A 25,097-nucleotide genomic window follows, 5' to 3' on the forward strand; every position below is an offset into this window, starting at 1 on the left:
GAGGCCAAGCAGAGTAATTCAGGAGAGGTATACACACACACACACACACAGAGAGAGAGAGAGAGAGAGAGAGAGAGAGAGAGAGAGAGAGAGAGAACAGACAGACACTCTCAATCAGAGACAGAGAGAGAAACCAGATTGAATTATGAATCAGTCAACTTGGAAAAGGAAAAGAATTTGAACCAGAATAGCTGAGTTGAATCAGCCAGTAAGAGCTCAGAAAGAACTAGATAGGGTAAGCTGATTCGACAGCAAGTCTCAGAGGTTGAAAACATCCTAGGCCTAGATTACATTGTGTGGAGGCTGGAAACTTCCAGGACTAAAACTTAGCCCACTGAGGCATAAGCCTCTGAGACAACAAATACTTTACTTGAATAAAATTTACAATTACACATGACAATTACACATGGAAGTCTGGTACAGGCAGATCTTGGAAGAGCCTGCCCAATGAAGTCTTAAGCATGGTCTGTGTCTTTGGTGAGGTAGGAGTTAGGGTCAGAGTTGATGGGTAAGGGAGGCATGGGGACTCAGAATGACATATTGAAGCAAAAGGGGGTTCAGGATTCATGGGAGGCAGGAGTTGGTGGTGTGGATGGCAGAGATTGAACTGGCCAGCAAGGCCAGGCTGAAGAAGCCATAGATGAGGAGCCTGCCACCAAACAGACCAGAGGCCAGAGCCCAGCTGGCAGAAGGCACAGGGGTGTGTGTCTGGTGAGCACTCCTGGCCATTGCTTTCTCAGGAGGGAGGGAGTTTGCAGTGCTCACTCTCATCTCTGGGACTGAGACATAGGGTGCCCCTGCTGGCCAGAATCCAGGACTTCCACATGCTCAGGAGCGTTGGGTTCTCAGTAGGAATGAAGAAGTGAAAGGGACACTCCCATAGCCTCCCCTGAAGATAAAGCTGCCTTATGGTTTCATTGCACGTGGAACAAGTGAGCAATTGGTGGTTTCCTGGAGGAAGACACAGCACATTCTTTTTTTTTGGGGAGGAGGGGGGTTTGGTTTTTCGAGACATGGTTTCTCTGTGTAGTCCTGGCTGTCCTGGAACTCACTTGTAGACCAGGCTGGCCTCGAACTCAGAAATCCACCTGCCTCTACCTCCCAAGTGCTGGGATTAAAGGCGTGCACCACCAACACCCAGCTTTGACACAGCACATTCTTAGTCCTGTCTGTAAGCCCACGACCCTGGTTCAATCTTCAATGTTAATAGACTCTCTGAGAAGGGGGTGTGGTGGCACACATGGCTTATAACCCCAGCACTCAGGAGGCAAAGGCAGGCAGATCTCTGCTTTTGAGACCAGCTTGGTCTACAGAGTGTTTTTTAGGATACCCAGGGTTACATACATTTGAAAAAACAAAACACGAACAAAACAAACAAAAGAACCTCTGAGCCTTGTGCATCCTGCCCAAGGGCTGCTCTGAAATATGGCCTGGCCTGTCAGGCAAGATGCCAGTGCCCGTGTGAATCCTAAACAAGTTGGGCTGGTGTGCGCACACACACTTAAACAGGACCATGCATGTCCTGTGTGCTGTTAGCTTTTCAGTTTCTTTGTCTTTTGATGTTGGATTTTGACATATAGCACTAACTGGGTTAGTACTTCTATAGAGCAGGCTGGCCTTGAACTCACAGCAACCTTCCCTCAGAGGCTTCTGGAGTACTGAGACGATAGGCATATGCCATACCTGGCTTTTTTTTTTTTTTTTTTTTTTTTTTTTTTTTTCGAGACAGGGTTTCTCTGAATAGCTCTGTCTGTCCTGGAACAACTCACTTTGTAGATCAGGCTGGCCTCGAACTCAGAAATCCGCCTGCCTCTGCCTCCCGAGTGCTGGGATTAAAGGTGTGCGTCACCATGCCCGGCTATACCTGGCTTTTTAAAGTTGTTTCATTTTATTCTGAGAGAGATGTCTTTCGCTCAGATGGCCTTGAAATTGCTATGTAGCTAAAGCTCTCCTTGAGCTAATTTCCCTAAATCCACCTCCCAAACCCTGGGATTACAGGCAGGTATCACCGCACTGGCTCACTCAAGGCCATTCTTTTTCTGTTTTTTTTTTTTTGTTGTTGTTGTTGTTGGTTTTTTTTGTTTTGTTTTGTTTTTTTNTTTTTTTCGAGACAGGGTTTCTCTGTATAACTCTGGCTGTCCTAGAACTCACTTTGTAGACCAGGCTGGCCTCGAACTCAGAAATCTGCCTGCCTCTGCCTCCTGGGAATGCTGGGATTAAAGGCGTGCGCCACCACGCCCGGCTTCAAGGCCATTCTTGAAGCTAAGGCTAGTACTACCTGCTGCCCGGACCTAGTTTCTCTCCTACAGCCTACACCTGTGCCCCACAAAGCTTCATACTTATTTATTTTATATGTGTATATGGATGTTTGCCTACATGAATGTCTGTGTACACAGAGAGGATGGGAGCCAGTTGAAACTGGAGTTATAGACTCTTGTTAGCCACCACGATGGTGCTGGGAATGGAACCCAGATCCCCTGGAAAAGCAGTCAGTAGTCTTAACCACTGAGTCATCTCTCCAGGCCCAAGGCTCCATCTTTCCCAATTCTGACCATCACATGGGAATCTACCACAGCAGAAAGGACATCTCCATTGTAGGAGCAGATATGTGCCCCAGACCCCAGCAGTTCCCTTCCACACTACACGGCCTGCCCTGCCTGCTTTACTTCCTGGGACCAATGCTTGATTCTCCTGAAACTGCAGCCCAGGACGTGGTCACCCGTTCAAGGAGATCTATCACGGCCGGGCGAGTTCTAGGACAGCCAGGGCTATACAGAGAAACCCTATCTCAAAAAACAAAACAAAACAAAACAAAACAAAACAAAACAAAACAAAAGGAGATCTATCACTCTGACACTTGCAGGTTCTGCAAAGAGCAAGAACTAACAGACAGTCTCCTGTCTCTTGTGGGAACTATACCGCAGCCCATAAAATAGACAGGGGGTTCAGGCAAGGAATCTGGTTTTAGGGGAGATGGACTCTCTAGTCAGCTTCCTAGAGTCCAGATATAGAGGATCACAAGATGGCCTGCCCGAGTTCTGTGTTGAGGAGTCATGGAACAGAAGGGCTCTCTGGCCAGGCTAATGCTGACTCCCCCTGTAGGAAAGAACTGACTGTCATGTCCTGGACACTGTGTGCCACAGAAGAGAGTACCAGGTCATCTTGGCTTGGCACAAGAGGGCCACAATAGTGCAAGGTGAGGCCAAGTAGGCACATGTGTGGGCAACAGGGAGAGGGAGGGGCTGGGCTATGACAGGAGGAAGACATTAGCACTGTGCACTCTAAGTTTTTCAAATCCTATTTTTTTAAAAACATAATTATTTATTTATTTCATGTATATAAGTACACTGTAGCTGTCTTCAGACACACCAGAAGGGGGCATCAGATCTCATTACAGATGGATGTGAGCCACCATGTGGTTGTTGGTATTTGAACTCAGGACCTTTGGAAGAACAGTCAGTGCTCTTAACTGCTGAGCCATCTCTCCAGCCCTCAGCCTTCATGAGTCTGCCTTAACCTTTCACCTGTGTCCACTTTAATGAAACATTCCTTCTTGTGTTCGCCCCAGCAAAACACCATCCAGCCAACTTTCCAAAGAACCCTTAAGTTTCCACTTCAACATTTTATTTATTTATCTTGTGTGGGTGGGCGCTGAAGAGGGATGGATCAATAGGATGCTGATGCTGGACCCACATCCCCTGGAAACCCCTGACAGAACTGGAGTAGTGGATGGAAATGTGGGATACTGTGAGAGATGTTACCTTGTGAGGACTCTCTCCAAGGGGCAGGCTGAGTGAGGGTTAGCAGGAGCTGAGACACACATTCTTCAGTCTCTCTCCCATCTTGTTTGTAGTACTATAGGAGCCAGTAACTTTTCAGCCTGTGCTTCTGTGCTCTGTGGGGATCCGTCCTTTCCCTTGAACCCTGTCTGTTGCATAGGGTTCTCTAAATGCCTCCCACAGATTATATCCTGTAACCTGGACATAGCAGTCATAAATTTGGAGCAGTTATCAGGAATGGGCACAATGTTACTGAGCCATACAGGGAGCTCCAGGAGACTATAGCTTAGACATAGGGATGCAGGAAGACAAGACTCCACATCTGATCCAGCCTCACCAACTCCAGGACTTTAATCCCAGCACTTGGGAGGCAGAGGCAGATGGATTTCTGAGTTCGAGGCCAGCCTGGTCTACAAAATGAGTTCCAAGACAGCCAGGGTTATAGAGAAACCCTGTCTCGAAAAACCATAAAAAGAAATTGTTTGGTATTAGGCGGCCTGGTTAGAAGCCTGCATCATCGGTTTCCGGGGTGTAACCTTCTATGGTGGCTTACGGTATGCATAGCATTTAACAACTAATTTGCAAGGTTTTCTGCACGTTTCCTTGTGGCCGGCCAGCGGCTCACATGTCTGGGTTCTAGTCTGAGAGGCATCTTGGAACCTAGAAGAAAAGAGGGGGCTAGGCGATGCGAGAGAGATGGAGCTAAGATAGGATTCTGATCAAAGTTCAATTTTAGTATTTCGTGCACCGAGCTATGAAGGAGGGGGAAGGGGCCCATTCTTGCCAAATCATCCTGGAGTAAAGTTGCAGGAGGCAGGCAGCGGCAGTGGGAGTGGCAGAATGACAGGGCGGCAAGCTCCCCAGATGATATCTTCTTGCTAACAGTGAAACCTGAGCTGAGTGGGGGAGGTTACATTTCCTAATTTTTTTTTCTTCTAGACAGGGTCTTACTATGTAGTCCAGGCTGGCCTTGAACTCACGGTGATCCTCCTTGCACCCGAGTTTTGAGGTTACAAGGCCTTGGCACCAGGCCCAGCTATAACCACTGGTTCTTGTAAACCTCTTACCACCTCAGAGCTGTTAGAGGCAGGTGATGGATCAGTGAGAGGTTGGGATGAGGGTCCCTTAGGTTATCCATCAAAGTTCTTGTGTAGGCCTACACCCTCCTTCTGGACAGATGAAGGCTAACGTTACATACCTTCACACACACACTACCACCCCCAACATACACACCACAGTTGCATACACCCTCTACATTCGATCCTGGAATCCTCCAGCAAGTACTAATCACTCATATGAGATGAATGCTGGACCTGGCTGCTCTCTTGCTGTGACTTCTCTACAACCCCATCCCTTTGCTGCTGGCAGATACTCAGATGACAGTGTACTCAGCTGCTATTAGATTACGGCCCAGCACTGGAGTGTGTGTCCAGTGGCTGAGAATCTCAGGACATGTTTCACGATGAGTGAAGCAGGCTCAGGTAGCAGAGCAGGCAACATGGCCATGGAGGTATCTAGTAACCTAGGCTAGGTTAAATGGGGTCTTAGGGTCTCAAGGATCCCTCTGCAACAGTAGGACCTAGGCTGAGCTATATGGGGTTAATGTAGGGCGTTTCAGTTCTAAAATCCCTACCTCCCAGAAACCGTGAGCAGTGATTTTTCTCACTAGAGTCTTACTAGACTTACTTTCTTACTAGAGTCTGGACAGGATACGGTGCTCAACATTGTCCTAGAAGTTGCAGAAGGCCCAAGAAGTTCTGTGGATCTGTGGAGGAGCAAATGCACCCTGCTGGCCACGTTAGAGAAGAGCTGGCTCAGGCAGAAACTAGGGGCCAGAAACTATAGTGAAAGGCAGAGTGGGGGGGGGGGCGGGCATCAGAGCCACCTAGAGAGAGATGTGACTGGGTTTCAGTGGTGCAGACTCCTGGGGTAGGGTTAAATCAGGATTGTTGAGGCTAGAACAAAGGTTAAAGATCAGTATCAGATTCAACCTTCTGTAGAGACGTGAGAGGCAGTAAAGTTCAGGATGGGGTCAAATGTTGATTTGAGTCGGGATTCATCGAAGGTTAGGGCTGGGGCCAGAGTTGTGATAAAGATTTAGGCCAGGGTCAGACGTTACATCCCTGGCTGAGGTGCAACTTCCTCACGTGCTCCAGAGTTGGTGCACTGCCTGGCACAGAATGTCCGGATCCTCGGCACAAAGCAGCCAATCTACTGGCTCCAAAGCAGCAAAACTTTAAGAGCATGTGTGCTATGGCTATGCTAGCAGCTGGTGGCTGTCTACATACAGATGCTAGCAAAAAAAAAAAAAAAAGGGGGCCTGGCCCAGCTGGAGAAATAAACAGTTAGTGCACAGGCTGCTCCTCCAACAGTCATACATACACTTAAAAAGAAAAAGGAAAGACCCTGAATACCCCTGGGTGACACTCTAGTGACTTAAGGAATCTCATCTTGATTTTGAGAGACCAGAGACCCTACTGAGTACCCTCTGTTCTAAATGTGACTCTATAGTGGGGCGTGGTGGCGCATGCCTTTAATCCCAGCACTCGGGAGGCAGAGGCAGGCAGATTTCTGAGTTCAAGGACAGCCTGGTCTACAAAGTGAGTTCCAGGACAGCCGGGGCTATACAAAAAACCCTGTCTTGAAAAAAACCTAAATAAATAAATAAATAAATAAATAAATAAATAAATAAATAAATAAATAAATAAATGTGACTCTATGATGTCCCTCATTGGCCGGCTAACCTTGAGACTAGAACTATCATGTACTCCCGCTAATGCCCTTAACCCCATCCTGCTCCTTTATCGAGTGATCTAAAATTCTGACCTATCACCTCTAGCATCCCAGAGCTTCCCTAGATTGCCCACAGGACTCCTCTAGGTGACAGGAGAGTCTACTCTAGTGACAGGGAAAATCCAGCGGCTTGACTGCCCCGCCCCCATCCTCCTTTGTGAGGCGGAAAGTTTCCTCTGAACTTTCAGCTTTCCCACAGGCGCCTGCAGCTTCCAATAATCTTTGCTTGATCTCCAGGAGTCTGTTCATAGCGGTGGCACTCAAAGCAAGCCGTACGGACCTGAACCCACCCTCTTCCCGGCTGAAGTCCCAGGGGTCTGGGTGGGGCGCGCGCCTAGTGGGTGCGCGCATTCCAACCCTCCGCTCCCGGGCTGCCAGGCGACTGGAAAGTCCGGCATGGATAAATAGTCACAAGATTCGGATTCACTTTCTGCTACTGGTCCAGAGACTCATCCTCTGGGTAACTGAGTAGCCACAGCCCATTTTAATCAGGAAACAGGCAACCTTTCTCGCAACCCATTTGCTGGAGTGATTATGGACGGTCGAGTTCCTCAGAGTTCTGTTTCAGGCAGTAGTGCATGGCCTTTCCAGTCTCTCCTAGAGCTCAGTCCTAGTCTATCCTTTGGGGCGTCCTAACCCTTTCCACAGGTCCAATAGGATTCTAGCTTACACCTTTCCCATCCATCTCCCGACTGATGCTGTAACCCTGGGAGCCCCGCGGCTGATTTGTGGTTTCCATAGTGACACCAGGACAAAGGCCATAAGCCCCTTCGATCTGCCTTCCAGATACACAAAGATCACAAACCTCTCGATTTACCTCTGCCACCTCCCAACTCCACGAACCCTCTTCCTGTGCCCTGAATGCCATGCTTGCCAGCAACCCCTGGTTCACATCGGGACTTAAGGGATCCGATGAAGATATGTGGATCAGGATGCTCTGTCTTTGAGCAGCCTACTCTAATTTCTTTTTGGATGCTCCCTTTTAGTTCCTCGAACTAAGCTGCTTCTTTGCTAAGTACACATCTGCTAAATAAACTTCAGCTTTAAAAAAAAAAAAAGTGGATGAAGTAACCAAAGTCTGTTTCTTGGGATGAAGGTTGTCTGCAGCGGGGAGGGGTATGGTAGGGGGTAGGGGTGCTACCCTCAGTTATAAGCCTATTTTAGATCCACTCCGTGTTTTACTTCCTTCCCTTGCTTTCCAACTTTACTCAAAGTCGTCAGAGTCTCTCAGATTGTGGAGGAGTGACTGCTGGGTCCCACCCTGGACAGATTGAGGGCCTGGAGGGACACCAGCCCAGTACCCACACGGTCGGGTCAGCATCAGCCCCAAGGGAGGTGGTGGGCTTTCGTCTGTGGACTCTTTATCTCTCTTTATCTCTATTTTACTTTTCTTCAGGATGGAGTGGGCCTCAGGAGAACCAGGGAGGGGCAGGCAGGGACAGCCTGTGCCATGGGAACTTCGCTTGGGCCTACTTCTAAGTGGTGAGGGGGCCTGGTGAAGCCTAAGGTTGTGGGATGTGATGGTAGGTCCAAGGGTGGCAGGCTGTCCCAGAGGCCCAAGGGATGGGGCCAGCCACCAGGAATCCTGCTGAGCTGATTGACTCACTGTCCTCAGTGCTGGCTGCCACATTGGCCCAGGCCCCATCCTTGGATGTACCTGGCTGTTCTCGAGGAAGCTGCTATCCAGCCACCGGTGACCTGTTGGTGGGCCGTGCAGACAGACTGACGGCCTCATCCACGTGTGGCTTGCATAGCCCTCAACCCTACTGTATTGTCAGTCACCTGCAGGTGCTGCTGGGTCCCGGGAGGAGAGGGCTGGGTCCGGGTGGGGTCGGCCCCAGCTAAGGTACCTATCCTACACTCCACCCAATCCAGGACGAAAAGAAGTGTTTCCTGTGTGACTCCCGACGTCCCTTCTCTGCTCGAGACAACCCAAATAGTCATCGGATCCAGAATGTAGTCACCAGCTTTGCGCCACAACGCCGGACGGCCTGGTGGCAATCGGAGAACGGTGAGCCCCTGAGTAGGTCATTAGGATGATTAGGGTTTGTAACCAGTAACCGCAGAACCTTGACCCCCTATTCCTGCTGCAGGTGTTCCAATGGTCACCATCCAACTGGACCTGGAAGCTGAGTTCCATTTCACCCACCTCATTATGACGTTCAAGGTGCCTGCGCGTCAGCAAACCCGCCTGACTTTGCTTTGCTTCTCAGTACCCCTAACAGAGTCCTAGCTCTACAATGAAGCTTCCCTGAGCTCATGTGTTGTGCTCTATGTGTGAAGCATGGTCACGTCCTGCATGGCTTCCATAGCTGAACACCTCTGCACATGCTCTCTTGTGCCCCATTCCTAGGCTAAGTCAGATACAGTCTCTCTGGGCCTTGTGGTATTTTAACCTGCCTGTCAGAGGTGGCTGTCCTCCCTGGTCTGATCATGGTCTGGCTTTCCTAGTCTTTCCCATGTGTCTGAGATGCTCAGCAGTGATCATGACTAAGCAGAGCTCTCAGTAACCTAGGCTGGACTGAAGTCCTGGTTCCTGCTAGTCAGACATGTCCTCCTTCCCCATCCAGACGTTCCGGCCTGCTGCTATGCTGGTGGAGCGTTCTGCAGACTTTGGCCGCACCTGGCACGTGTACCGATATTTTTCCTATGACTGCGGGGCTGACTTCCCGGGAATCCCACTGGCCCCGCCACGTCGCTGGGATGATGTAGTGTGTGAGTCCCGCTACTCAGAAATTGAGCCGTCTACGGAAGGCGAGGTAAGGGCTGGGACCAGGCTAATGGGGTCTGTGATGGAAGTGAAGCAAGGTTCATTATCTATGGACTTCTTGCCGTGCTAGGTCATCTATCGTGTGCTGGACCCTGCTATTCCTATCCCAGACCCCTACAGCTCACGGATTCAAAGTGAGTGTTCTACTATGGAGACTGGCACAGTTTCAGTGTCCGGATGGGGACTATTTGGGGCCTCAGTAACTATTTTAGGTGCTTCCTAAGGCAAATGCCAAGCCCAGTTTAGCTCTGGGAGCAATAGAAAAGAGGTCTCCCAAGGTGACCTTGGCAGCTGCAACCAATGGTAGCACTGGTGGGGACGAGGCAACAAGGGGCCACCTGCTTAGTTGGACGAGACCCTCTTCCCCGTCTTAGACCTGTTGAAGATCACCAACCTACGAGTGAACTTAACCCGGCTTCACACACTGGGAGACAACTTGCTTGACCCACGGCGGGAGATCCGGGAAAAATACTATTATGCTCTCTATGAACTTGTCATCCGTGGCAACTGCTTCTGCTATGGCCACGCCTCACAGTGCGCGCCTGCACCAGGGGCGCCGGCCCATGCTGAGGGCATGGTAAGGGACTTCAGATGACTGGAACAGGGTTGCCGGGGAGGGACAGGCATTTCTAGATGGTGCCATCAACCTTCCCGCATATCTGCACAGGTACACGGAGCCTGTATCTGCAAGCACAATACTCGTGGACTCAACTGTGAGCAATGTCAGGATTTCTATCAGGACCTTCCCTGGCACCCTGCAGAGGACGGCCATACTCATGCCTGTCGGAGTGAGTGAGACACAGAACTCTAACCTGGCTGTGCTCTGGGTGAGCCAAAAGCTAGTTGGTCAAGCCCTAAATACCTGGGCTTTGGTCTGAAGGGTATCCAGGCCTTGATGGCCCTCAACCCATCTGCTCTGGCTACCAGTCCCAAAAGGTTCTGAAGCCTTGAAGCCTTAAGCTGCCACCCACAAATTCTAGCCTATGGTACCATAGGCTGATGATACTAGCCCCACTCCCGGTGTCCCTTACCCTAGGGACCTGGTTTCCCAATTGGTCTTTGACTTCTTTCCAGAGTGTGAGTGCAACGGGCATACTCATAGCTGCCACTTTGACATGGCTGTCTACCTGGCATCTGGAAATGTAAGTGGAGGCGTATGCGATGGGTGTCAGCACAACACAGCTGGGCGCCAATGCGAGTTCTGCCGGCCCTTCTTCTACCGTGACCCCACCAAGGACATGCGGGACCCAGCTGTGTGCCGTCGTAAGGCTGGGATTGGGCATGAGGGAGGGAAAGCTGAGCCTGCGTCAGGAACTAGGAAGCTAGATTACAGTCCCGGTTCCCGGGATTGGTGTGGTCAGGGCTTGAGGTAGAACCAGAACAAGGAAAGGGGAAGGCTCAGGATGGTCACTGCGATGGGGTGACTTTATACTCTCCTTTTTCTCAGCTTGTGACTGTGACCCTATGGGTTCTCAAGATGGTGGTCGCTGTGATTCTCATGATGACCCTGTGCTAGGACTGGTCTCAGGCCAGTGTCGCTGCAAAGAACACGTGGTTGGCACTCGCTGCCAGCAATGCCGTGATGGCTTCTTTGGACTTAGTGCCAGTGACCCTCGAGGGTGCCAGCGTATGTGCCTCCTGCCCTAACTCCTGTGTCGACCTTTAACCCCAGGCCTCTTGTTCTTGATGCAGTTGAACCTGCTTTCACTCCCTAAAATGGGCTGCCTTTCACTACAGGTTGCCAGTGTAATTCACGGGGCACAGTGCCTGGGGGCTCCCCTTGTGACTCCAGTAGTGGAACCTGTTTCTGCAAGCGTCTGGTGACTGGTCATGGCTGTGACCGCTGTCTGGTACGACTGAGGGATCTGGGGTCCTGGGATCCTGGGTTTGTTCTCAAAGCACATGGGCAAAGTCCAGTGGGTGGACACTGAGAGCCTAGAGTCTAGTCCTGGAAGACAAGTGTCTGGTCTGGCAGGTCAAGGGTCTAGACCAGTGGTCTGGGGGCTTCGCATTCACCAGTCAGTGGTAGATGCTGGACTCCCTGGTGGGTGGCAAGGAGGTCTGTTCCTGGCTTCCAGCAATTCCTTTTTCCCTAGCCTGGCCACTGGGGCCTGAGCCACGACCTGCTGGGCTGCCGTCCCTGTGACTGTGATGTGGGCGGTGCCTTGGATCCTCAGTGAGTATTGTTACAGGTGCTTGGGAGGTGGATGGGAAGGCGAAGCATGGGTCCTTTGGTAACAACGGCATTCCTCAGGTGTGATGAGGCCACGGGTCAGTGCCGCTGCCGCCAACACATGATTGGACGGCGCTGTGAACAAGTGCAGCCTGGTTACTTCCGGCCTTTTCTGGACCATTTAACCTGGGAGGCTGAGGCTGCCCAAGGGCAGGTGGGAACACTCATATGATGTGTGTGGTGTGGTAGAGAGGAGGGGTTGTGGGTGGTGCCTTGGAGGGTCTTGGTTGCTATTCAGTCTTAGGGGAGGTCTTGGCAGAGGACATCGCGTTTGGGGCTAGCTGTGGCAGAAGAGACAGTGATTCACCTGATACCTCATTTCTGCTTTGACTGCATTGACTCAGGGGCTTGAGGTGGTAGAGCGTCTGGTGACCAACCGAGAGACTCCGTCCTGGACTGGCCCAGGCTTTGTGCGGCTGCGAGAAGGTCAGGAAGTGGAGTTCCTGGTGACCTCTTTGCCTAGGGCCATGGACTATGACCTGCTACTGCGCTGGGAGCCCCAGGTTAGACCCTGTGGTGGCTGACCTGTGCTGACATTCTGGGTGTGGAAGCATCCTCTCCACTGTCCTCTTTCCCCAGGTCCCTGAGCAATGGGCAGAGCTGGAACTGTTGGTGCAGCGTCCGGGGCCTGTGTCTGCTCACAGTCCATGCGGGCATGTGCTGCCTAAGGATGACCGCATTCAGGGAATGCTTCACCCAAACACCAGGTGAGGCGGCAGCGCGGTAAGGATTGCCCACAGACCTCCTGAAAGCCGACATTGCACTGTCGTCTGCTCCTTCTTTCAAGTCCCTCCTCCTGGCTGCTGTTCCCATGGCTATGCTCACAGGAAAGACATAGATAACACATGGCCTGCTTCCTCAAGGGTGTAAGTTTCAGAAGGCAAGACATTAATTGGTCTGTTACTCCGAAACAGCCTTATGATGGTGACAGTTACAGTGGTGTAAGAAATGTAACTGGACTAGTTAAGGTTTTGTTACATTTTAGAAGTAATTATTTCCTGTATCTTTTTCTTTTCTTTTCTTTTCTTTTTGTTTCTTTTCTTTCTTCCTCCCCCCCACCCCCCCAGACAGGGTTTCTTTGTATAGCCCTTGCTGTCCTGGAACTCACTTTGTAGACCAGGCTGGCCTCGAACTCAGAAATCCACCTGCCTCTGACTCCCAAGTGCTGGGATTAAAGGCGTGGGCCACCACCACCCGGCAACCTGGTAAATTTTAATACCAGGAGATGTGGGTTTGCCAGGTTCTGTTTCCAGTGATGCTGCTCTGTATGGATGATTGATTCCAGAAAGCCATGCTTATGGGACTCTCCTGTTGAGGTTGTGTTAGGGCTTCAACAGGTATATGTTGGCCTGCTCTGGCCCAGCTGCACCTCTGCCTTGGTCAACATGTTTGATTGCTGTGAGTGGCGGTGTAAAAAGACCAGGTTGACGAGTGCATGGACCCTGAGTGGCATCCTATCTCTCTCTCCCTCTTCCCCATGCCCAGGTTTTTGGTGTTTCCCAGACCTGTCTGCCTTGAGCCTGGCATCTCCTACAAGCTGAAGCTGAAACTGATTGGAACAGGGGGACGAGTCCAGCCTGAAACCTCCTACTCTGGATTACTCATTGACTCGGTGAACAAGACCCTCTTGCTCATATCAGCCAAGGTGGCAGGGCCTGCGGGGTGGAGATAATGGCGGTGGTGATGATTGGGAAGGGTCTGTGACAAGGAAAGGCAGGCCCATGTCGTGCTAAGGCAGGTCCTCTGGCAGCACTGATGTGGTCCTAGGTGAGATACACTCTTGCCCATCTCTTCAGCTGGTCCTGCAGCCCCATGTCTTGGTGCTAGAGATGTTTAGTGGGGGTGATGCTGCTGCTCTGGAGCGCCGTACCACCTTTGAACGCTACCGCTGCCATGAGGAAGGTCTGATGCCCAGCAAGGCCCCTCTATCTGAGACCTGTGCCCCCCTCCTCATCAGCGTGTCCTCCTTGATCTACAATGGCGCCTTGCGTAAGTATTCTTGCGATGGTTGGGTAGGCAGAGGTTGGGCCCTAGGCTGATCTGCAATCTGCTCTTCTTCTCATAGCATGTCAGTGTGACCCTCAAGGCTCACTGAGTTCTGAATGCAATCCTCACGGCGGCCAGTGCCGGTGCAAACCTGGAGTGGTTGGACGCCGCTGTGATGTCTGTGCTACTGGCTACTATGGCTTTGGCCCTGCAGGCTGTCAAGGTATTTGTCTGTCTCTCCGTCTCCCGTAATCTTTTCCCATTCCCACTACGAGTCTCCTTCTTTCCTCTGGTTTTGCCTCTTCTATTCCTCTGCTCTGACTTGGATCCCACACTCTCAGATTGGGGTCCCTTGCCCCTTTCTCCCACTCCCCAACCTTCCCAGCCTGACTGCCTCCTGTCAACTCAATCTCTACCTTGTCCCTAGCTTGCCAGTGTAGTCCTGATGGAGCACTCAGTGCCCTCTGTGAAGGGACTAGTGGACAGTGCCCCTGCCGACCTGGTGCCTTTGGCCTTCGCTGTGACCACTGTCAACGTGGCCAGTGGGGATTCCCTAATTGCCGGCCGTGTGTTTGCAATGGGCGTGCCGATGAGTGTGATACCCACACAGGCGCTTGCCTGGGCTGCCGTGATTACACAGGGGGCGAGCACTGTGAAAGGTGAGCCTAGAGCAGCTACGGTGGTTGGTGGTTGGGCTGGCTGCTTGCAGATAGCACTCATTTCCCTGCAGGTGCATTGCTGGTTTTCATGGGGACCCACGGCTGCCATATGGGGGCCAGTGCCGGCCTTGTCCCTGCCCTGAAGGCCCCGGGAGCCAGCGACACTTTGCTACTTCTTGCCACCGGGATGGATATTCCCAGCAAATTGTGTGCCAGTGTCGAGAAGGCTACACAGGTGAGTGGGCAGGACTGGGTATGAGATCAGGGTGAGGTAGCTAAGCTAAGTAATCATGGTTTCCTCTTGACTGGACAGGGCTTCGGTGTGAAGCTTGTGCCCCTGGGCACTTTGGGGACCCATCAAAGCCAGGTGGCAGGTGCCAACTGTGTGAGTGCAGTGGAAACATTGATCCCACGGACCCTGATGCCTGTGATCCCCACACGGGGCAATGCTTGCGTTGTTTACACAACACAGAGGGGCCCCACTGTGGCTATTGCAAGCCTGGCTTCCACGGGCAAGCTGCCCGGCAGAGCTGTCACCGTGAGTAGGAATGTGGGAAGAGATGCTTGGGGTGACTTCTGCTGGAGATAGAGCCCCTTGATTGTTGTGTCTGTCTTGGCTTGCCAGGCTGTACCTGCAACCTTCTGGGCACAGATCCCAGGCGGTGCCCATCTACCGACCTGTGCCATTGTGACCCAAGCACTGGGCAGTGCCCATGCCTTCCCCATGTCCAAGGCCTCAACTGTGACCATTGTGCCCCCAACTTTTGGAACTTCACCAGTGGCCGTGGCTGCCAGCCTTGTGCTTGTCACCCAAGCCGGGCCAGAGGCCCTACCTGCAATGAGGTACGAAATCCTGGAGATTTGGGTAGAGGGAGCCAGCAATTTGCCATGAGAGCTCTACCTTTCATAGAGACTCTAAGCCTTTCTCTGTGTGTACCCCAGTTCACAGGGCAGTGTCACTGTCATGCTGGCTTTGGTGGGAGGACTTGTTCTGAGTGCCAAGAGCTCTACTGGGGAGACCCTGGTCTTCAGTGCCGTGGTGAGAAATCTGGACAGACAGGGTAGATAAAGACAATCTCGTCTGTATCATCAGGGCCCTAATACTGTGCTTTGGCTTTTCTTGCAGCCTGTGACTGTGATCCTAGAGGAATAGACAAACCTCAATGTCACCGTTCCACGGGCCACTGTAGCTGCCGCCCAGGCGTGTCTGGTGTGCGCTGTGACCAGTGTGCTCGTGGCTTCTCAGGGGTTTTTCCTGCTTGTCACCCCTGCCACGCATGCTTTGGAGACTGGGATCGTGTGGTACAGGACCTGGCTGCTCGGACGCGGCGCCTGGAGCAGTGGGCTCAGGAGTTGCAGCAAACGGGAGTGCTGGGTGCTTTTGAGAGCAGCTTTTTGAACATGCAGGGGAAGCTGGGCATGGTGCAGGCCATTATAAGTGCCCGCAATGCCTCAGCCGCCTCTACGGCGAAGCTTGTAGAGGCCACAGAGGGACTGCGGTACGGATGGGGCTAAAATAAAAAATACAGTGGGGTGGAGCAAAGGCCCAAGAGATCTGGACTAAGGCTTCTCTAAACATGTCCCCCATTGATACAGTCATGAAATTGGGAAGACCACCGAGCGCCTGACTCAGTTGGAAGCAGAGCTAACAGCTGTGCAGGATGAGAACTTCAATGCCAACCATGCACTCAGTGGTCTGGAGAGAGACGGGCTTGCGCTTAATCTCACTCTGAGGCAGCTGGATCAGCATCTGGAGATCCTCAAACATTCAAATTTCTTAGGTGAGTTTCTGGTTAACCAGGCGGGTGGGCCAGGCGGACGTTCAGCTGACTGACCCCCTTCTACCCAACTTAGGTGCCTATGACAGCATCCGACATGCCCACAGCCAGTCCACAGAAGCAGAGCGCCGTGCCAACGCCTCCACCTTTGCAGTACCCAGCCCTGTGAGCAACTCAGCAGATACCCGGCGTCGGACAGAAGTGCTAATGGGTGCCCAAAAAGAAAACTTCAACCGCCAACACTTGGCCAACCAGCAGGCACTGGGACGGCTCTCTGCACATGCCCACACCCTGAGCCTGACGGGCATAAATGAGTTGGTGAGGTGCAAGTACGGAGAGGGACAGGTGGGTGTGGGTGTTCTTCCCACAGAACCTTGATTTATTTTGTGTCTGGCAGGTGTGTGGGGCCCCAGGGGACGCACCCTGTGCCACCAGCCCTTGTGGGGGTGCCGGATGTCGGGATGAAGATGGGCAGCCCCGTTGTGGTGGCCTCGGTTGCAGTGGGGCAGCAGCCACGGCAGATCTAGCGCTGGGCCGGGCTCGGCACACGCAGGCAGAGCTGCAGCGGGCACTGGTAGAAGGTGGAGGCATCCTCAGCCGGGTGTCTGAGACTCGTCGGCAGGCAGAGGAGGCACAGCAGCGAGCACAGGCAGCCCTGGACAAGGCTAATGCTTCCAGGGGCCAGGTGGAACAGGCCAATCAGGAGCTTCGAGAACTTATCCAGAATGTGAAAGACTTCCTCAGCCGTGAGCCTACCATGTGTCCCAGGCCATGTGCTTGCTTCCCTTGTGTCTGTGTGTACTTGAGTCTCGGCGTCTGCAATGGACATGTGTTTATAACCCTATGTCTGGCCCTGAGTCCCTGTCCAGTCAATGTCCCTAAGTCTGTGTCCCTTATATAGTCCCTGTTCCTTGGTTACATCCTTATGCCTGTTAGCAAACTCCTATTGCATGTTCAGTCTGAGACCCCACAATACCAAGATTGTGTTCCCAAGGTCATGCAGGAGAAACTGTTAAGCCCTTGCCTGTGTCTCCATAGAGGAGGGAGCTGATCCTGACAGTATTGAAATGGTAGCGACTCGGGTGCTAGACATCTCCATCCCGGCCTCACCTGAGCAGATCCAGCGCCTAGCAAGTGAGATTGCAGAACGCGTCCGAAGCCTGGCCGATGTGGACACAATCCTGGCCCATACCATGGGTGACGTGCGTCGGGCTGAACAGCTACTGCAAGATGCGCAGCGGGCACGGTCTGACTCCCAAGCCTGGTCCCCATTCCTGAAACCTGGTCCTGATACCTGTAGACCCTGATCTCCCCTCTTCCTCAGGAGCCGGGCCGAGGGTGAGAGACAGAAGGCAGAGACAGTCCAATCGGCACTGGAGGAGGCTCAGAGGGCACAAGGAGCTGCTCAGGGTGCCATCCGGGGAGCAGTGGTTGACACACAAAACACAGAGCAGACCCTGCAGCGGGTATGACTTCCTTAGGACGAGGTGATGGGCATGTACTATGGATCTGGCTTGCTTTGTCTGGGACAGGGAGGTCTTACTGTGTAGCCCTGGCCAGCCTGGAAGTTACAGAGACCAACTTGCTTCTCCTTCTCAGTTGCTGGTACTAAAGGTGGATTTGTTAAACCTGGGCCTTTCTGTGGCAGGTCCAGGAGAGGATGGCAGGTGCTGAGAAGTCTCTGAACTCTGCTGGTGAGCGGGCTCGGCAATTAGATGCCCTCCTGGAGGCCCTGAAACTGAAACGGGCAGGAAATAGCTTGGCAGCATCTACAGCAGAAGAAACAGCTGGCAGTGCCCAGAGCCGTGCCAGGGAGGCTGAGAAAGTGAGTTGGGGCGAAGCCCTCTGGATGGGGTAGGGGTATTATAGTTAGAATTACACTGAATTAGTATACGGACCCTGCCTTTTACATCTACAGCAACTACGGGAACAAGTAGGTGACCAATACCAAACAGTGAGGGCGTTGGCAGAGCGGAAGGCTGAAGGTGTTCTGGCTGCACAAGCCAGGGCAGAACAACTGCGGGATGAGGCTCGGGTCCTGTTGCAGGCAGCTCAGGACAAGCTGCAGCGGCTACAGGGTGAGGACCATGGTGGGTGGGAGCTAGAAAGATGGGCTTGCGTGAGAAAAGACTTGAACTATTTCTTGACCCTTCTAGAGCTGGAGGGCACATATGAGGAGAACGAGCGTGCACTGGAGGGCAAAGCGGCCCAGCTGGATGGGCTGGAAGCCAGGATGCGCAGTGTGCTCCAGGCCATCAACCTGCAGGTCCAGATCTACAACACCTGCCAGTGACCACTCCCTAGGGCCTAGCCTTGTCGCCAAGCACTGTTCTGCACACGATCGTCCGCACATTAAAGAGCTCCTGGCTAGCAAGAGCTTTCAATAAACCTGTGTGAACCTCCTCTGTGTTGTCTGGCCTTTGATGGGAGGGGCGGAGGACCTTTATACACACCATCAGCGGTAGGCTTCCAGCAGAGGCCGAAGCACCGGAACCCCTCCTCTTCCTTTCCCGCCCTCCCCAAAGCTGCCCTTCACCTACAGCCCCCACTCTTGCCGGAAGTGCGTCATCAGCTCGGCACTCCGCCTCCCGTAGCCGTAGCTAGAAGTCGAAACAAAACAAGCGGCTGAAGCAGCGGCGAAGGCGGCGGCGGTGGCGGAGGAGCCGGGACGGGGGAGGGGCGCGCCGGAACCGGAACCGACCCGACGCCGGAACCGGAATCGAGAGCGTGTTGCCAGGGCCCGAAGAGGGCTGGTGGCTGCGGTCTCGCTCGGTGAGTGGTGTGGGCCTCAAGTCGCCGGTTTCGCCGCAGCGGGGGAAGGCCGCAAGGTTGGCCCGGGGCGGGCCTGTTCAAGGTCACGGGCCGTTACAGCCCCGACATCTCGAGCCTCGCGGCGTGCTCGGCCCACCGATGCCGACCGAGCCGTTATGCTACCCCTGTGGCTGGCCTCTCTGTTTTTAAGAGGATTAGCGGCGAGCGAGGGTGGCTTCCTGGAGGAGGTGGTGGCAGGCCTGGGATTCGGAGGCTGGAGGAGGGCAGCATCCTAGCCGGGGCGTTGGTCTGCGTTCAGTAACTCTGCGCAGCTTTTCTAACCAGCTGGGATCTCCGGATAGTTTCTCTGCCGCTTCGACGGCTTCGGAGCATGGGGGAGGGATTCCGGCTGTGAATCGGGCCTCGGTGTAAGGAGGAAACGGCGGGTGCTCTGCCCAGAGGCCTGGACGGACTGTCACTAAAGATTCTGCTCATCACTCTTATCGTCCAAGGGTATTTTTATCACCCCCTCTCCCCTAAGGGAACACAGGCTACAGTTCAATCTCCTTCGTCTCGCAAGCCGGGCTTGAGGCTGCCAGGGCTAGTACTAGGTCTACGTTCCATCTCCACCCTCACTAGTTTTGAGAACTTCACTTTGGATGGAGAGAGCCCGAATCCACACACAGTTGGGAAACAGATTAGGCCTCCGTGGCTCAGAGCTGATGATGAATGAAGGAACCTGGAGACAGGGGTGATGTCTGTTGTTAAGCCTACTACTGTGTCTCAAAACTGGAGTCCACTCCTAACCTTTTTTTCGAGGCGGGGTTTCTCTTTATAGCCCTGGCTGTCCTGGAACTCACTCTGTAGACCAGGCTGGCCTTGAACTCAGAAAATCCATCTGCCTCTGCCTCCCAAGTGCTGGGATTAAAGGCGTGCGCCACCACTGCCTGCCACCACTCCTAATCTTTAAGGCTGAGGAGAGATATCCCTCTTTAAGTGGAAACAAAAGATCAAGTTTCAGGAGCTGGTTTATGGCAAAAAAAAATAGGAGCGGGCAGCAAGCAGATTAGATGCTTTAGTACCAGAACCTTTCTGGTTAGTGGCAGCACCTGGGGCTGTTTTCAGCTTCAGAGTCTGCCCTTCTGCTCTTCCTATTCCTTGGTCTCTCTTTCTGCTGCTTGACTCCTTCACTACTTGTCTGGCGACTGGTGACTAAGCAGCCAGCGAGAGTGAAGGAAGCGGAGCAGGCTGCTCAGAGTGCAGTCCTGTGGGTTGGAGCCATGGCTCTCATCCAGAGATGATCCTGGTCCCAGGCCACGACTGCCTTGACCTAGCACTTCCTCAGTGCAGCCTTCCAGCGTTGTGGGTCTCTGTAGATACCCAGGAGGTGTGGCCTGAAGCACTTGCCACTACTTGAATTATTTATTTCCTCACAGGGTAGCCTCACAGTGCACATGGCTGCCTCTGATGGTGAAAATCCTGCCCATTAGGGTTCAGAGAGGCCTGCCTTGCTGAGCCCTTGTAGGCAGGGAGCAGATCGCTTGGCCTTGGCAGTGACTCGTGGTCTATTTTCATTAGGCTCTTGGTTCTTTGCTGAAGAATTTGGCCACAAAGAGTTGCCAAGATAGCTGGGCCGGGAAGAAAGCGCCGCAGCCCTGACCCAGACGCTGTTGCCGACTCTGGGCCACTCTGGCTGGCTACCAAGCGGCTCAAGATGTCTGCAGGGGCCAGTGCTACAGGCCCCAGGAGGGGGCCTCCAGGACTGGAGGAGGCCACTAGTAAGAAAAAACAGAAGGATCGAGCAAACCTGGAAAGTAAAGATGGAGATGCTAGGAGAGGTAGGAGGGGCGTTTCCAGAGTGCCTACGGCTTCCCTTATCACTGGACATGCAAGTATGGGGGCGGGGGGGGGGCAGCTGTCTCTTCCTCCTCTATCCTGGTTTGATGTGGAGAAAAAGACCCATGGCAGGCTGGGTAGAACCTGGGCTTTCCACCTGAGGGACGTGGCTAAGATTCATGAGGTGGGAGCGTCTGGGGTCTGGCTCACTCATTCCTGTCTGTTCCTTTTGTTGCCAGTGTCCCTTCCTCGAAAGGAGCCAACCATGGATGGTGAGTACTGAGTGCTACGTGAGAGAAAGGAGGAGAATTTAGCTCCCGTCTGGAGCAGTAGGCTTGGCTCGTGTACCTGTCTGTCACCATTAGCACCTTGTTGAGAACCCTCTGACCTCTGCCCCTCTCTCCCTGTAGAATTGTTGCTCGATTGGAGGCAGAGTGCAGATGAGGTGATTGTTAAGCTTCGCGTGGGAACGGGTCCCGTACGTCTGGAGGATGTAGATGCTGCGTTCACAGACACGGACTGTGTGGTGAGGCTTCCAGGTGCGTCCGTGTACCCCGAGAACAAGGTTACCTTTGAGTGCTCGGATACCCCCACTCCAGGTTACTTTTGCCACTCTTTTTCCAGATGGTCGGCAGTGGGGTGGCGTCTTCTTTGCTGAAATACAGAGTTCCTGCACCAAAGTGCAGGCTCGCAAGGGTGGCCTTCTACAGCTCGTACTACCCAAGAAGGTGCCTCTGCTCACGTGGCCCTCTCTCCTGGTACGTTCCAGTTGCGTGTATGGGAGTTGGGGATACCCAATGTATTCAACAGGGCCTAATTATTATCTCTTTGGCAGAAGAAACCTCTGGGGACCCAAGAGCTGGTGCCAGGTTTGCAGTGCCAGGAGAACGGGCAAGAGCTGTCTCCCATTGCCCTGGAGCCAGGCTCTGAGCCCCGCAGAGCTAAACAGGAAGCCCGAAACCAGAAGCGGGCCCAGGGCCGTGGTGAGGTAGGCTCGGGGGCTGGCCCAGGGGCACAGGCAGGGCCCAGTGCCAAGAGGGCTGTTCATCTCCGCAGAGGGCCAGAAGGGGAAGGGTCCATGGATGGCCCCGGCCCCCGGGGTGACGCCCCGTCTTTCCTGTCTGACTCAGCTACCCAGGTAAGAGTTAGGCGTCTGCTTTTCTATCTGGGTATTTGGAGATAGGGGAAGGAATGTGGATCAGAGTGGGTACCACTTGCCAGACCAGAGCTAATCTTGCCTCTGTGTGTGTGTGTGTGTGTGTGTGTGTGTGTGTGTATAGGTTGAGGCTGAGGAGAAGCTCTGTGCTCCACCAATGAACACTCAAACAAGTCTCTTGAGCTCAGAGAAGAGTTTAGCCCTTCTGACGGTAGAGAAGACAGTGTCCCCCAGGAATGACCCAGTCGCCCCGGTTATGGTCCGGAACAGAGACCCTGAGAAAGAAGACCAAGTCAAAGAGGAGATGGCAGTTGGGGCTGATTCTACAGCCTTAGTGGAGGGTAACGTGGGGACTGGGCAGGCGGGCCCCCAGATTGGGTTGCAGGGTTGGTGGGTGGGCATGGAGTAATACAGTAACAGGCTAGAATTTGTCTTGGGTTGGTGGCACTGAGCCATGGTCTCAACCTAGAACCAGAGTCTATGGTGAACCTGGCATTTGTCAAGAACGACTCGTATGAGAAGGGCCCTGATTCAGTGGTGGTGCACGTGTACGTGAAGGAGATCCGCAGGGACAGCTCCCGAGTGCTCTTCCGAGAGCAGGACTTCACGCTGATCTTCCAGACCAGGTGTGTGGCTGATGCTGGGGCAGGTTCAGCAGTGTGTCTCGGATGGGGATGTGCTTCAGGCGTTTCTCTTTGTCCTTCCTCTTCCTCTGCTCTGCCTCTGCAGGGACGGAAACTTTCTGAGGCTGCATCCGGGCTGTGGGCCCCACACCATCTTCCGCTGGCAGGTGAAGCTCAGGTGGGTGGTGTGCAGCCCCATCACTGCTGCCCTCACTTGGGCTCCCATCTCTCGGGCTTGTTCAGCTTCTCCTGCTTCGCCTGAAGTCTCTGAACTCAGCTTTTCCTTGACAGAAACTTGATTGAACCAGAGCAGTGTACGTTCTGTTTCACGGCCTCTCGAATCGATATCTGCCTCCGGAAGCGGCAGAGTCAGCGCTGGGGGGGACTGGAGGCCCCTGCTACACGAGGTCTGCACACGAGCTCCCTTCATTGCCTGAGCCCCACGTGGTTAGGACCTCCCCTCCGACTTCACACATGCTGCTAACCACCAGCCCTCTCATTCCCCCTTTTTAAGGTGCAGTGGGTGGTGCAAAGGTTGCCGTGCCGACAGGCCCAACCCCTTTGGATTCAACCCCTCCAGGAGGTGGCCCCCACCCCCTGACAGGCCAGGAGGAAGCCAGGGCTGTGGAGAAGGAAAAACCCAAGGCTCGATCAGAAGACTCGGGGCTGGATGGTGTGGTGGCCCGCACCCCCTTGGAGCATGTAGCCCCAAAGCCAGACCCACACTTGGCCTCGGTAAGAATCCTCAGCTGGGATGGGCACAAATGAGGCTGCAGAGCATCAGGGCTCCTCTGTCATGGCTCCCTTCCTTCTGCAGCCCAAACCCACGTGTATGGTGCCTCCAATGCCGCACAGTCCNGTGAGTGGGGATAGTGTGGAGGAAGACGAAGAGGAAGAGAAGAAGGTGTGCCTGCCAGGCTTCACTGGCCTTGTCAACTTAGGGAACACCTGCTTCATGAATAGTGTCATTCAGTCTTTGTCCAACACTCGGGAACTTCGTGACTTCTTCCATGGTAGGTCAGGGCCAGGAGACTGGGGCATAGGCAGAGGTGGTACCTCTGTGTCTTACACCGCTACTTGACTGTTCGTAGACCGATCCTTTGAAGCTGAGATTAACTACAATAACCCATTGGGGACTGGTGGGCGCCTCGCCATTGGCTTTGCTGTGCTGCTCCGGGCCCTGTGGAAGGGCACTCACCAAGCCTTTCAACCCTCCAAGCTAAAGGTGAGTTGTGCTCACCTCCCCAAGCCAGTTCACAGGCTATGCGCAGCATGATGCTCAAGAGTTCATGGCTTTCTTGTTGGATGGGCTACATGAAGACCTCAATCGAATCCAAAACAAACCCTACACAGAGACTGTGGACTCGGACGGGCGGCCCGATGAGGTCAGTTGGGGTTGTCGAGTGGGGTCTTGTGTGTCCCAGCCCTTAGTTCTCCTTAGTTCTCACTGTCTTCCTTCAGGTGGTAGCCGAGGAAGCATGGCAGCGGCACAAGATGAGAAATGATTCATTCATTGTGGACCTGTTTCAGGGCCAATACAAGTCAAAGCTGGTGTGCCCTGTGTGTGCCAAGGTACGGTGGGTTCCCCGAGAGAGATGCCCCCTTGTTAGTTGGGCTGATTTGGCCAGATTACTTAGAAGCATTTGTGTTTTCAGGGAATTCTGGGCAAAATTTGGGGGAGGAAGTGGGCAGAACCTAAAGGTGCCTGTGGTTAGAAGAAATCAGGCAAGGTAGGCATCCAGACTGAAGTGAGAGGTGTTTGGATGCACAGGTGTGGATAAAATGAGGTCCACCAATGTTGTGGGTAAGGTTGGAAAGGCATGTGGAGAGCAGATGAAGGGAACCTTGGGGAAAAGGCCAAGCTGCCAGGAGAGGGGCATCTATCTCTCCTGGTGGCTTCTATTCTTCAGTCTAGTGCTTTACCACTGAAGTTTGCTGATTGGCTATGAGAGCCCTGACAGCCTTGACTCGTGTGACCCCCATGTCACCTCTGCATCCACAGGTCTCCATCACTTTTGACCCGTTCCTTTATCTGCCGGTACCCTTGCCACAAAAGCAAAAGGTTCTCCCCATATTTTATTTTGCCAGGGAGCCCCACAGCAAACCCATCAAGGTGAGTAACAAGCCCCTTTCCCTTCTCTCCCCTTCTGTCTGGCCGTCCTAAGGAAACAGGACTCTTCCTGTGCCCCATGCTGACTTGACCTTTCTTGCCAAAGTTCCTGGTGAGTGTTAGCAAGGAGAACTCCAGTGCAAGTGAAGTGTTGGACTCCCTCTCTCAGAGTGTCCACGTGAAGCCTGAGAACCTGCGCCTAGCCGAGGTACATGTCCTTCCCGGGTTTCTGCATGTGTGGCCATGTTTGTGAGGTTGTAGTTGTTTTTGTTTTGTTCTTTTAAACATTTCTATGAGTGTTGTGTCTGCTTGTCTGCATGTATGTGTGTGTAGTATGTTATGTGCCAGGTGTCAGGTTAAGGGTGTTGAACCGCATGGAACTTGAGTTATAGACAACATGGCAGTTACAAGCTGCCATGTATTTGTTGGGTCTTTTGGAAGAATAGTCAGTGCTTGTAATGCTGAGCCATTTTTCCAGTTCCACTTATGTATTCTTCTTTTCTTTTCTTTTCTTTTCTTTTCTTTTCTTTTCTTTTCTTTCTTTTTTTTTTTTTTTTTTTTTTTTTTTACTCCAGCCTCCATTTCTGTGTGGGGTTAAAGGAAAAGGGAGACTGAATTTGTAA

At 53.0% G+C, this 25,097-nt stretch overlaps 2 protein-coding genes and 1 long non-coding RNA gene across 5 annotated transcripts in view; 2 read left to right on the forward strand and 1 right to left on the reverse strand.

Moving 5' to 3' along the window:
* Window positions 1–7,778: 7,778 nt before the first annotated feature.
* Window positions 7,779–18,401, forward strand: Lamb2 (laminin subunit beta 2). Of its 2 annotated transcripts, none has more exons than XM_021171632.2 (33): window positions 7,779–7,885; window positions 7,969–8,054; window positions 8,188–8,360; window positions 8,448–8,583; window positions 8,666–8,739; window positions 9,143–9,331; window positions 9,413–9,476; window positions 9,717–9,919; window positions 10,010–10,130; window positions 10,417–10,605; window positions 10,790–10,969; window positions 11,080–11,192; window positions 11,439–11,518; window positions 11,597–11,729; window positions 11,920–12,078; window positions 12,155–12,282; window positions 13,061–13,187; window positions 13,372–13,564; window positions 13,641–13,784; window positions 13,989–14,220; window positions 14,292–14,455; window positions 14,534–14,758; window positions 14,846–15,063; window positions 15,163–15,259; window positions 15,347–15,719; window positions 15,817–16,001; window positions 16,075–16,316; window positions 16,396–16,744; window positions 17,037–17,244; window positions 17,323–17,464; window positions 17,647–17,823; window positions 17,917–18,076; window positions 18,155–18,401. In XM_021171632.2, the coding sequence occupies exons 2-33, from the start codon at window positions 7,970–7,972 to the stop codon at window positions 18,289–18,291; spliced, it is 5,400 nt and encodes a 1,799-aa protein (XP_021027291.1). In that variant the 5' UTR covers window positions 7,779–7,885; window position 7,969; the 3' UTR covers window positions 18,292–18,401. The 2 variants fall into 2 exon arrangements, with proteins under 2 accessions (XP_021027291.1, XP_029337236.1); XM_029481376.1 differs by having other exon boundaries at window positions 7,791–7,880.
* Window positions 16,727–18,666, reverse strand: LOC115031918. 2 transcript variants are annotated; one of them, XR_003837553.1, is made up of 3 exons: window positions 18,539–18,666; window positions 17,109–17,736; window positions 16,727–16,814 (listed from the first exon to the last, which is right to left on the reverse strand). It is a non-coding gene; the product is annotated as an uncharacterized LOC115031918 (long non-coding RNA). The 2 variants fall into 2 exon arrangements; XR_003837552.1 differs by lacking the exon at window positions 18,539–18,666 and adding an exon at window positions 18,452–18,534.
* Window position 18,667: 1 nt separating this feature from the next.
* Window positions 18,668–25,097, forward strand: part of Usp19 (ubiquitin specific peptidase 19) — an 11,231-nt gene continuing 4,801 nt past the window's right edge. Inside the window, 17 exon segments of the mRNA XM_029481377.1 lie at window positions 18,668–18,770; window positions 20,328–20,587; window positions 20,825–20,857; window positions 20,996–21,124; window positions 21,210–21,343; window positions 21,421–21,723; window positions 21,866–22,082; window positions 22,211–22,367; window positions 22,471–22,542; window positions 22,656–22,771; window positions 22,879–23,099; window positions 23,182–23,377; window positions 23,456–23,592; window positions 23,594–23,749; window positions 23,826–23,936; window positions 24,367–24,477; window positions 24,581–24,682. Of these exon segments, the coding sequence (XP_029337237.1) occupies window positions 20,464–20,587; window positions 20,825–20,857; window positions 20,996–21,124; window positions 21,210–21,343; window positions 21,421–21,723; window positions 21,866–22,082; window positions 22,211–22,367; window positions 22,471–22,542; window positions 22,656–22,771; window positions 22,879–23,099; window positions 23,182–23,377; window positions 23,456–23,592; window positions 23,594–23,749; window positions 23,826–23,936; window positions 24,367–24,477; window positions 24,581–24,682 (2,319 nt within the window). The 5' untranslated portion in view covers window positions 18,668–18,770; window positions 20,328–20,463.

Source organism: Mus caroli, chromosome 9, assembly GCF_900094665.2.
Source record: "Mus caroli chromosome 9, CAROLI_EIJ_v1.1, whole genome shotgun sequence".
Classification (NCBI taxonomy): domain Eukaryota; kingdom Metazoa; phylum Chordata; class Mammalia; order Rodentia; family Muridae; genus Mus; species Mus caroli.